The sequence below is a fragment of the Apis florea genome, unplaced genomic scaffold (genome assembly GCF_048593485.1).
Source record: "Apis florea isolate Af1SG1 unplaced genomic scaffold, ASM4859348v1 contig_3203_pilon, whole genome shotgun sequence".
In the NCBI taxonomy this organism is placed as follows: domain Eukaryota; kingdom Metazoa; phylum Arthropoda; class Insecta; order Hymenoptera; family Apidae; genus Apis; species Apis florea.
The window spans coordinates 516087-528213 of record NW_028256723.1 but is presented as its reverse complement, the minus strand read 5'-3'; the positions used below and the strand labels follow the sequence as shown (position 1 = coordinate 528213).

The following is a 12127-nucleotide window of genomic DNA, read 5'->3' as shown; positions in this document are numbered from 1 at the left end:
GGACAGCGAGGGAAGAGTATATGGGGGTGGAATGGAGAGAAAGAGGGGAAAAAAGGAAAAAAAAAGAATATGTAGCGGCGCGAGCGTGCGGGGCTCGGCTCGGCTCGGCTCGGTTCGACCCGACTCGGCTCGGCTCGGCTCGCTCGACTGGAAATTTTCAAAGCGCTTTTCGGGTATCCGCTTTCGGGGGGAGGGGGAAAGGGGAGGGGGGTGAGCGTGTTTGCGTCACCCTGTTAGCGGACACCGGCGGTTTTGAGCGAAAAGCGCATAAATATGCATGAAGATCATTTATACGGGCGCCGCTCGCGCTTCCACGCCACGCTATGCCTGCCACACGCTATATACCAACCAACGCGCGCGTATCATATGCGTATATATACACACACACACACTACACATAGTTGCAGCCTGCCCTACCCTCCCCTACTGTCTCTCTTTTATGGGCACGTTATTAACATTTTATCGACGCGCGGTGGCCAGAATTTCGACAGTTTTTTTTTGTCTTTCTTTTTTGTTCTCTCTCTCTCTCTCTCTCTCTTTTTCATCCCATCATCCACCACCACCCACTGAACATCCTCCCACCTCTCGCCACCTCGTCGTCCCGAAGTCATGCATGAAAATGATTTTTTTATTTTTTTTTTCATCCCCTCCCCCTCCGTTTGGAAACGTTTCGCACGGCTTTTGACTGACGACTGTTTGCATTTGTCTCGTTACAGGTCTCAGCTCGACCGAGGAGAGACACGTGAGTAGAAAATATTTCGTTCTATTTTTTTTTCGTTTTTTTTTTTTCTTTCTTTCTTTCTTTCTTTTTTTATCTTCTAGCCTCTTTTGCGTTTCATCTTGGTTTGCGCCCCTCGTACTTTCGCTCTCCCTCCCTTTAAATCTCTCTCTCCCTCTCTCTCTCTCTCTCTCTCATTTCCTTTCTCGAGATTTTTATCATTATTATCATTATTATTTTTGAAGAAACGCCACAACGGAGTCGTGGAATTTTTCTTTTTCCTTTTTTATTTTACAAATTACGAAACGAACTGGGAGGAGGGGAGGAATTAAAGGATTCGAATCGGAACACTCGTTCAACAGTTTACCTCTCCTTTTTTTCCTCCTCCCCCCCTCCCCCCTCATGTATATCTTCATTTTTTGTCCTCACCCTCCTTCTCCCTCCCCCTCCCACTCCGCCCCCGCTATATTCACCCTCCTTCTCGCCGCTTTTAACGAGTAATTTACGGAACGGTTGACACGCTTAGCGACGCAAAAAATCACGCGCAACAATAACGTCGTCGTTCCGAAATTAAATTATTAATGGACGTTGTGAAGTGGCGGCGACGTGGCGCTCTTTGTTAAAATTTTCGAGAGAGATCGGAGAGAGGTCGAGGGGAGGGGATGCGTGGACAGAGAGATGTCGCATGGTGGAAAGGGACGACGAGGTCTCGCGCGCGAGCGCGCGCTTTATTTTTCATGTGTCGTAATTAAGGTTTACTACGCAAATGAAATTATGTCAGCGGCGCTGTTTTATCGCGGATGAAACAATAATATTGCGCCGAGATTTACGAGGGGTAGGGGGAGGGGGGAGGGGGGGCAGGACAGGGCCATATTTTCGCGCGCGCGCGCCCTCCCCCTCCCCCCGGTAAATATTTCTCTCCACCGAAACGCAGACAGACAAATCATTTATCGAAATGTCGAGTTAACAATCGGATTATCCGTCCAACTTCTCCGCCTACCTGATCTATCGCATAAATAAATAAATAAATAAATAAATATGCGAGCGGATGGGGCATATTTTTTACCGCTTATCCCTCTCTCCCTCCCTCCCTCCTTCTCCCCCGTTTCCGCCTGGAATTTTCGAAAGGATTTAATGACGTGGATAAATAAATCCTATTGGAGCGAATCGAAACGGAACGGGGACAAAAGTCGTCGTCTCTTCGGTATTTTCACCAGATTAAAATCGCTTCGATATTTCGCGTTTTTTTTTTTTTTTTTTTTTTTTGGATTTATGTATATACGTGTGTTGCGTATGCAATACGGCGCGAGAAGGAAAGAAGTTTTTCTCCTCGATTCGCGAAAAAATATACGATGATAAATATGACGACACGTTCGATGAAACGTGTTACGTGAAAGAGAGGAAAGGAGGGGAGGGAGAGTCGAGTTATTATAAACGTGGCGTTTAATAATATTGGGTTGTTCGGGTGTAAAAATTATGATAAATCGTGATGGTTTCGTGATTAGTTCTCTAACTCTTTTTGAGAAGCGAAGAGCTTCGTCGCACGGCCGCAAATATTGAATCCTTGGCTTATACTGTGCATTATACATTATTTTAAAATAGATGTGTATGTATGTATGTATGTATGCAGATATTATTGTGCGGATTGTTGTTTAATTTAGCCTGGGGATATGATGAATGAAAATGAGGAAAACTTGTACGAGTTTTTCTTTTTTTTTTTTTTTTTTTTTCATATTATTATTTGATCTTTGGAATGGAAATTATTCAAAAACGTTATACATTATATGCATTTAGTATAAATATCGCTTCGATTGCGCAAAGAGAAAAATAACTATGAATATTTTTATAAAAATATATATACATATATATATATATACTTTCGAAATCGTATTCTTCATGCATATTGATAGAAGATTATCGTTTTTTTGTTTTTGTTTTGTTTTATTACAAATAATAAATTCTCGTTACCGTGTTAATTACTATGATAATACGGTCAAAAAAAAAAAGAAATCATAAATATATGTTTAATGGACATTGGAAAATTTTTTTTTCCCCGTTTTTTTCCAAACATTCTGTAGCTAAACTATGATGACTAATCACTATTTCATCATACTCTTTATCACAAAAATTAAGTTTTTATTAATTAATCTTTCGTAGATACAATTTCTATCTCGCAGGTGGTAAATTAAATCTGATAAAGACACGAAATGATAAAAATTAAATAATCGTTAATGATTTATTGATTGACGCAAAAAAAAAAAAACGTACTCATTTTCTCTCTCTCTCTCTCTCTCTCTCTCTTTTTATATCGATATATGCAACATGTTATTACGTATTAAATCATATTCATTATCGTTATTTGTAATTCATATATCGTACAAATAACGTAAAAATAAGATAAACATTTTTTTTTACAATCATTTGCGTCACGTTACTTATAAAATGATTATTTTACTTTATTTTTTATCCGCGCGATATATTTTATATATACTTTCGAAATTAAAAAAAATTATAAAACTCGATTTTTTTTCACATATCACAAACGATTCGCATTAATAATAATACAGCCTATTTTTCGATACAACGAATTTCGCAGTGAAATACAGGCGTATCTCTATCCATAATTTCGTCTTTTTTTTTTTTTTAAATCATATTTCAAATATTTACGTTTAAACGTACCTAATATTACCAAATATAATAACAATAACAACCGATGCAACAACAAAACCGCAATAAAATACGAAACATTTCTATACAACTTCTCTCCCTCTTTTTTTTTTCTTTTTCCATATTTCAAAATATTTCAAAATATACGCAATTTGCTCGCAGTCTCGTCATCTTCGCGTAATAACCATCCACCATCAATCACGATGATCGTAATGATTCTCCACAACCAATCCGCCCAACTTTACGTAAAAAAAAAAAAGAAAAAAGAAAAAAGCCTCGCCTTGGTTCATCGAAAATTTTCCTTCGATCGCGTGGCCACAAAACGTATGCACTCGCGGAGACACCAACAACACCACTGCAACACGCCGCATAATTCCTAATCCCCGATCGCAGCGTGAACACGAGGCGCGTATAAGCGCGTACAACGTACTCGAGCATTCGCGACGTGACCTCTCCCCCCTCTCTCTCTCTCCCTCCCTCTCTCTGTCCTCCTCCTCTTCGTGTATTACAGCTGCATTACACGCGTGTAACTTTTCGTGCGCGTGAAGGGTACAACGAGTGGCGTTTCGGCGTACTTCGCTCACGAGCACCCACTGCACGCGCAATTATGTTTTCGACGAACGCGCGAGTGGTGTATAAAGTGGCAGGGAAGGGAAAGAGGCCGACACGAAAAATACGGCGGCTACCGGCCGTAAGGAAACGGCCGACCTCTCTTTTTTCCCTTTCGTGCTTTTTTCTTTTTCTTTCCGCTCGTTGCTTCGGTTTTCTCGGGTTCAACGAGCCAAATTTAAAAAGTCGTTTTTTATTTGGCGCGTTTTTGTATATTTGTTTATTATACGTGTATTTTCCTTTTTTCCTTTTCTTCTGAAAATTCGAGAAAATAATTTGTAGTACTCGGTTGGAGAGTTATTTTGTGTTCCCCAAGAAATGTGTTAATCCGTTAATTTTATTCTTTTGTAAATATTTAATGACACCGATTGTAAATCGAGCAATTGGAAATAGAACGATGCATATAATAATATTCTTTATGATATTGGGTAATGGCGTCTTGAAAAGATTTTGCAAAGAGGTTTAAAAGAGGTTTGCTTCTCGATACCATCTGTTCAGGGAAAAGACGGGAGAGATTTGTGTAATGGGAAATTATGAAAAGAATTTGTAAAAGGTTGTTTGATACGGGGAAAAAAATTTACTTGCTTCTTAAATTTGAAGTTCTGAACAAATTCGTTACTGTTGTAATCATTATACGCCCATTAGAATATATCTTAACTGTAAATAAGTATGGCACACATTTATGTTTACGTATGCAGATATCATCCAACACTTAAATGACTTCTTTCGATGACTTCGCTTTTAGTCTAACGCGTCGATCCTCTTCAAATGCTCTTTCAAGCACTTTCGTTCAAGATAATTTTAAATAATATTATTCAAACAGTGCATACGGTATATGTATTCAACCTTTTCAACTCGTTTAGAATATATACTTTATACTCCACACTTTGAATATATTTTGACACAAATAGGTGGACTTAACACTTAGAACTAATATATGGACTTTCGAGGCAGAGACTCCGCCGATAGATTATTCTCGTTTATTGCAAATGAAATGGAAGAATTTCTAATAATGAAATTCTAACGCGGTTGATCCAAGCATTATTTCGTCGCGCAATAAATATTACTTAATCCATTCACTGTGAAGCGTGAACAATTCTCAAATATTGAATAATCATTTGCTTAAAGTTACCCACACGTATATTATTATATATTATACATTCATATTTATATCTCGTATCTTATAAAATAACAAGTGAAAACAAATTTTAAATTTAACATATATCTCAAATAATTGTACTCGTTGGTTGCATCAGATCGATTTCTAAAAAAAAAAAAAAAAAAAAAAAGAAAAAAATTAGATTCTACGTTCTTTTTCCCTATAAATAAATAAATATACATATCGTATCTTCAACTTTTACTCTTCAACTTCTCTTCCATCTTCCATGTTTAAAAATCCGCCATTTTATACGCCTCACAACCTAACCTGAAAAATCGAGAGCGATATATCACAACGTCGAAAGGGGGGGGGGCGGAAGGGAGTGGGAAAGAAAAGAAAAAACCCATAAACCTAAAAAATCCGAGGGAAGAATATCTCACGTCGATCGTCAGTTTTAAAGACGAAAGATCATTCGGCCCTGAAAACTCGAACGCGAAACAAAAGAGCGGGCGGATGTAAATCGATCGAGGAACGGATCCATAGCGCGGGAACGTAGCGAAAGATAAGCAGGCGGTGGAGCGGCATTAAAGTTACAAAAGTAATTACAGACGGAATACTAGTTCTTCTCTCGATTGTATCGAGCTTAGGGGATAAAGTCCGCGTGACAGGCTTCTACCTGCCCACGATTTCTCTCTCTCTCTCTCTCTCTTTCCTTCTCCACCGTTCGAGAAACTTTTCTTTTCGACCAATGGGCGTAGCCGTAGGCGAAGGAAGGCACGGTTCGTCCGTAGAAAATGCAAGTAACGATCCTCTTCTTGCGAACGGTCCCGAATCAGGGACCCGATGTTGCTCTTGTATTAGAGAGGAGAGAGAGAGAGAGAGAGAGAGAGAGAAGAAACGGAGGGAGAAAAAAGAGAGATAAAAAAGGAAAGAGCAGAGCAGCCATAAAGAAGGGGGGGAGAGATAGCAAGCGTGTAGTATAGGTTTGCCGAGCCTGTAATCATCGCGGGACCGCGAAACGCCCATCGACGCCCTCTCATTCTGCCTCTCTCGCCATTCTATTTTCCTCTCTCCTTATCCGACCCATCCACTTTTCTCCGCTTCTCTCGCCCGTCCTTGCCGTGTCTGTGCGTGTGCGTGCCCCCTCGCCCTCCATTCCCTCCACGGATCGTGCCGACTCTATAATCATTATCAACCTCTTCCCAAACCATTTTCTTTTACCTCTTTTGCCATCGCGCTTCCTTTTATAATCCTCTTTCTTCCCTCGCGCGCGCGTCGTTCGTGACTCGTCTGTCCCCTTTCGTCGTCTTTCTCGTGTTTCTTTTTTTCGGGGGTGAAGGGGGAAGGGGGGGTGGATGGATCTGTTCGTTGGATTTTAAACGGTTTGGAAACTTAGCGAAACTGTCGAAGTTCGTTGCATGAAATGGATGCTCGGGATGCACACGTAATCTGGGCCCGTCGCGCGTGGAAGAAAGCGAGGTGATACATTTTTCTACGGAAGGAAAAAAGTAAAAAAATTCGAGGGGAAATAATCCCTCTTCTAAGGGTTAGTTAATAGGGTGGATGAATAATTGTCGGGGCGTAGGAGTAATTGGTGGCCGTTTTTCAAAATTCTTCTTCAATTCGAAAAGGAAAATAAACCTTATAATGGATTTTTTACGGGGAATGCGATATTTTTTTAACCGATTTTTCTAGATATCGATTAAAAAATCAACCGCTTCTTGTTGAATCGACAAATTTTTTTAACACAAATCCAAGAGCATCGCGATGAGAAAGGAAGAGGAGGGAAAGAAACGGGAAGAAACTGTGGGCAAATTCACGGAGAAACCGATGAAACTCGCGTGGATAGAATCGGGACGGACGATCATTAAATTATATTGCGCGTATCAAAATCATGGAAAATCTCTGGGACGTAATTCCGTATCGCGGATATGGAGAGATTTTATTCACCGTAACGTAAACCCGGGCCCGAAATCTACGTATCGAAACTCGTCGTTCGGCTGTCACGGATGGAAAGTCGAAATCGATTATCGCGAACGGTCGCGTGACAATTGATAATAACCGTCGACGCGGGTAATTACGGTTTTGTCACGTTGATCGAACCGCAGGAAACACGTGGGTAATCCGTTGTTTCAGTCTATGCCGATTGTCTGTTATTTAACCAGAGATTAACGGCTCTGTAAACGTATACTTGTGTTCGTGTAGAGAAAATGGTATTCCTCGTGTGTAGCCAGCCTATCTTCGGTGTGGTTCGGTTAAGTAGCTTTTTCCTCCGTTCTTCCAAACCTGTCCCTGTAAAATAAATCAAAGCTGTGTATGAAAAGGAAAAAAAAAAAAAAAAAAAAAAAAAAACGTGGTTTATTATGATACACGAAATCTTTACTCCAAACTTTTGTGTTAAGAATTTTAAAATTGTTGTTTTTCGTCGCCTAGAATTTTTCTTCTTCTTCTTCTTCTTCTTCTTATTTACTGTCCGTCAATAACGAATGCAAAAATGAATCGATGCGCTCGGTATATTTAACTTTGAAATTTTCTAAATATCTTTCTTACGTGAATATTGTAAAATTCTTCTACCTATCTTTTTTTTTTTTTTTTTTTTTTATTTCTATTATCGCATGCAAAAGAATCTATTTATTATAAGACACGCGTCTATTTGTTTTATGCAAATATTGTAAAATTTTTATTCGAAGAAATATAATATTTCTTTTCTTATTTTGCGTACCCTAAAATCAATTAACAATATGATCGTTCGTCTTTAAATGTCAGATCGTGGGTACAGATCGGGAAAATGATAATTTTCGTCGTTTCGTTGCAGAGGAGCTCGATATCGCCCGGTGATAAATATAGTCGTCCGCGTACACCGCAGGAGACGCATCATTCCCATCATTCTCAGAATCACCATGACCATCCCATGCACATCAAGAAGATGAAGAAAGAGCAGGACAAGGACATCGGTCATGTAAGTGTTTGCATTGCGTTATTTTGTTGATTTTATTAATCTTTTGATTTTACTTTTTCCCTTTCTTTTTCAATCAATGTATTTTTACCAAAAAAGGAATTGTATCCGGGATCGTGCCTCAGACAAGTTTTTGTTCGATATTTACGTGAGATTTTTATTTGAAATTTCGATCAAGTTGCATTGGTATCACACGTAGTCGTGACAATTCGATCGAATTTGAATAAATTTTTTCGACAGAAAGAAAGGAATCTTTTATATTTTGTCTTGAAAGGGTAAATTCTTTCGATATTTTTTTTTACGGAGAGATCGGAGATGCACGAAAAAAAAAAAAAAAATACTTTATACACACGATAATGAATGTTCAAGATGTTGTGTTTTTCATTTCGATTCGATCGAAGTCGATCAAATAATCGTAAGATGTTGATTATTAACTCGATCGAAATTGGCATAATCAGATACCGTTGTAATTCCGATGTGGCTAACAAGCCACAAAGGAAACCGTGATTGAGACTTCAAATAAGATAAGACTGATTGGGCTCGCCAATATGTAACTTAGATAGGCAGAAGAGACCGTGCAACTTCAAACACACTTCAGGATAAGAAACAAACTTTTTTCACGAATTCTTCGTTGGATAAAGTAAAACAAAAAAGCAGCTTCGTCGACTTCCTACCAGATGTCACGCGAATTACATTTACAGCAAGAAATCTCAAGCGATTCTTGAAAAAAAGAAAACACAGATTTGAAATTAAAAACATTTAATTTATTCGTCATCAACGATCTCATATCGACTTACCCATTTTTAACACATTTTTATAACAATAATATCGAAGACCGAAAATACACCGCCACGTAAAAGTTTCCTGAAACAAAGAATTTCAGAGATTAGGAATTTCCATTGGACGCAAAATTTGCAAAATTGTAAAATAAAAGACGATCGAGAACCGAGCAGGTTGCGAAGTAATTCAATCTCGTTCGCGCAGAGCGACGGCGAGAAGAGCGACCAGGACCTCGTGGTGGACGACGCGAGCGAGGGGCCGACGAGTCCCGTGGTGAACGGCACGACGTCGCCCCGGGAGAACGGGCTGGACAAGGTGGCGCCCATAGGCGCCGGGGTGCAGACGAAGAAAGACGTGCCGCCCCACTCGCCGAGAAGCGGGACGAGCAGCAACGCGAGCACACCCTCGGCCAAGAAGATGGAGGAGCGCGAGAAGCCGACGACGCCCATCTCGAAACCCCTGACACCGACCTCCGGTTCCGCGATCGGTGGCGGTTTGAAGCCATCCGGCTCGGCCAAGCTGCTCCAGGGACCGCCGCCCCCCGGCGTGCCCAGCGCTTATCCACCGCACTACGCCCCGGGTCCACCCCCTCACCATCTGGCACCAGCTGGCCAGCATCCTCACGTCGACATGATGGGTTATAACGGCTACGTGGCGCCCAGAGCGCCACCTTCCCTCCAACAGCTCTACGATCCCCACGTGGCCATGAGGGCCCCCATGGGATCCGTCGGGGTGCCCGGAGGCAAACCGTAAGTGCCACTTGGCTCGCTGGCTAATGATGTTCCTCCAAAAATGTTGGAATTTAAATTATTCCTTTCTTTTTTTTTTTTTTAATAATGCTAGAAAGTTAGATTTTAAGTAAGGAATATTTTTTATAATAGTTTAGTTGGAAAATGTCCCGTTTACCTGGTCAGTTGATTACGGATCGTGGGATAGTAGGTGGTTTAATTTATCGATGGGATGATGTAACAAACTCGAGCGGTTTTTTGGGAAACGAATCTAGAGTGTGGATGAAGGCTAAGTGAGTGAAACTGTTTGCTTTCGCGTAGATTATGAAAAATTGTTTCGCGATAAGATAATTGAATTACGCGTTCTTCGGTATTTGATCGGGGGTATTAAGGGGAGAGGGAGGGGAGAATGTATGTTTGACACAATTACGCGTTGCTGTATAATGGCGTTGATCTCTCCAAGCAACCAGGCATTTTTTTTTAACACGTAACTTTTCACGTACAAATATATCTTGGTCCAATAATTTTAAGACCAAGTAAATCGCATTTAACGCGCGATTCGAGTGAAAATATAGGTTAACAACATTCGTTAAAGAGGAGAGAGATACTAGCAATAAAAATATACTATATTTTATATTTTAACGAAAGATCGAAGCCCCGATATAATATGCTTTCTGTTTTAACATTGTTTGATATTCGGTCTGCTTGCCAGGCCTCGTTATCTACGCTTTTGTTTACTATGAAAATTCACCCAATCCCCTTGTTTATTGCAGCCGCGGACGGTTAAAATACGTTATCGATATTTTTATTTTAGAAACAGATCTCGGTTACCTGGAAATTAAACGCTAATGGGAAATATTAAGATACAAATCGTGCGATTATTTCATCACGTTCTTTGATTTTTCGAATTCCTATTATTCTCGCAATCCCCCTAGAAAAGAAGATCCGCGTTTCCTCCGTTTATTTCATTTCCCTCCTCATCTTCTATTTTCAAAATTTCAACCTTCAACCTCTCAATCGACATTCGAAATCGCGCGTGGTAAAAAAAAAAAAAACTGTATCGACGAACAAAACTCCAGATCGATTTTCCACGAGAGAGAGAAAAAAGGGAAACAAGTTAAAGTCACCAAAAATCCCCCTGTCCCTCGGTTAACTTTTTCCCAGTTTCGTTGGAGAGGGAAAATCGAATGGGAGCGAATACAACACGGAACAAACATCGGATAGAGATTTTGGCAGACGCGTGTTCACCGAATTTTTCTCCGTGTTTCAGCGCGTACAGTTTCCACGTGTCGAGCGAGGGCCAGATGCAGCCGGTGCCCTTCCCACCGGATGCGCTCAGCGGGCAAGGGATACCGCGTCATGCGCGGCAAATTAATACCCTCAGCCATGGGGAGGTGGTGTGCGCTGTCACGATCTCGAATCCGACCAAATATGTGTATACCGGCGGCAAGGGATGCGTCAAGGTTTGGGATATAGGGCAAGGTGGCACGGGTAGCACCAAGTCCGTGTCCCAGCTCGACTGCCTTCAACCTGACAATTACATCAGGTCAGTGCTCTTCCGTTCTTATATTTCACTCTCTCTCTTTTTATACGCTCGAATTAAACACGCAAACAATTCAAACTTCCTTTAGATCATTATAAGCGTTTAATTATTTATTATTTATTTATTATTTCAATTTTTTCCTTATTGCGATCAAGATACTCGTTTATATATAGGTTCATATATATGTTCAAACTACTGTTCTAAATTATACTATTATTTTCTGGGGGGGGGGAGGGGGGGAAAGAAGAAAGAGAAACAATTATATACCGCTATATACGATTAATTTGAATAATCCAGAGAGCACACCTTTGGAAACGCGTTCTTACAATAACACGAGGCACGATCGTTGAAACAAAATTATGTAAACCCCTCCTCCTCCTCCTCCTCTCCCCAATAGGATTTTATTTCACAAACGGGTCACAGCAATCGAGCCGATCGAACCGAAACAAAACGGTGGAGGGGAGGGTTTGTGAAACGTTAAAAACGAAAGAGCGAGAGAAGGGATCGCCGCGGGGGCGGAACGGAGGAGCGCATCGGTATAATGAGATTCAATGTATTCCGTGCACGCTCGAAAAATCGCGGCAATGTGTCGGCGGCCGTGTAGAACAAACGGGCCGGCGGGTGTTCGACGTTTTCACGATACATTTCGCGCTGTATGTGCACGTTTTAACGATATGCCCCCCGGTATGATATCAACCCCCTTCTATGCATGACTGTTAATGCCGGCGATACGCGCGGTAATTGAAGCCGGCCGCGTTTCTCTTTCTCTTTTTTTCTCGAGCGCGCAAATTTAATAAAATCTCCTCTCCCGTAATGCATCGCGCCCATCCTCCGTGTTTAAAGGGTACTACTTTATGATCGATCGGTCACAGTTGCTAATCACACTGCTCCGATTTCGCCGCGCTTGACCGCGTGAAAATGATTACCACTTTTTTTTTAAAAAATCCAAACCGGGCGAAACGGTTGCCTCGGAGAACAACAAATGAGGGCCAATGAGAGAACCGTTTTCATTTATCGAGAGAGCGTT

The 12127-nt window shown here is 40.9% G+C and overlaps 1 protein-coding gene across 4 annotated transcripts in view; it reads left to right on the top strand.

Moving 5' to 3' along the window:
* The window catches only part of LOC100863717 (protein groucho), a 67976-nt gene that overhangs the window by 43601 nt on the left and 12248 nt on the right, over window positions 1-12127 (top strand). For all 4 annotated transcript variants that reach the window (XR_015292942.1, XR_015292941.1, XR_015292943.1 and 1 more), the window contains 4 exons: window positions 717-742; window positions 7909-8052; window positions 9034-9578; window positions 10828-11103. Coding sequence is in view for 1 of the 4 variants with exons in the window: in XM_086911098.1 (XP_086767224.1) it covers window positions 717-742; window positions 7909-8052; window positions 9034-9578; window positions 10828-11103 (991 nt within the window). In the remaining 3 variants the exon portion in view is untranslated. The remainder of the gene's footprint in view (window positions 1-716; window positions 743-7908; window positions 8053-9033; window positions 9579-10827; window positions 11104-12127) is intronic.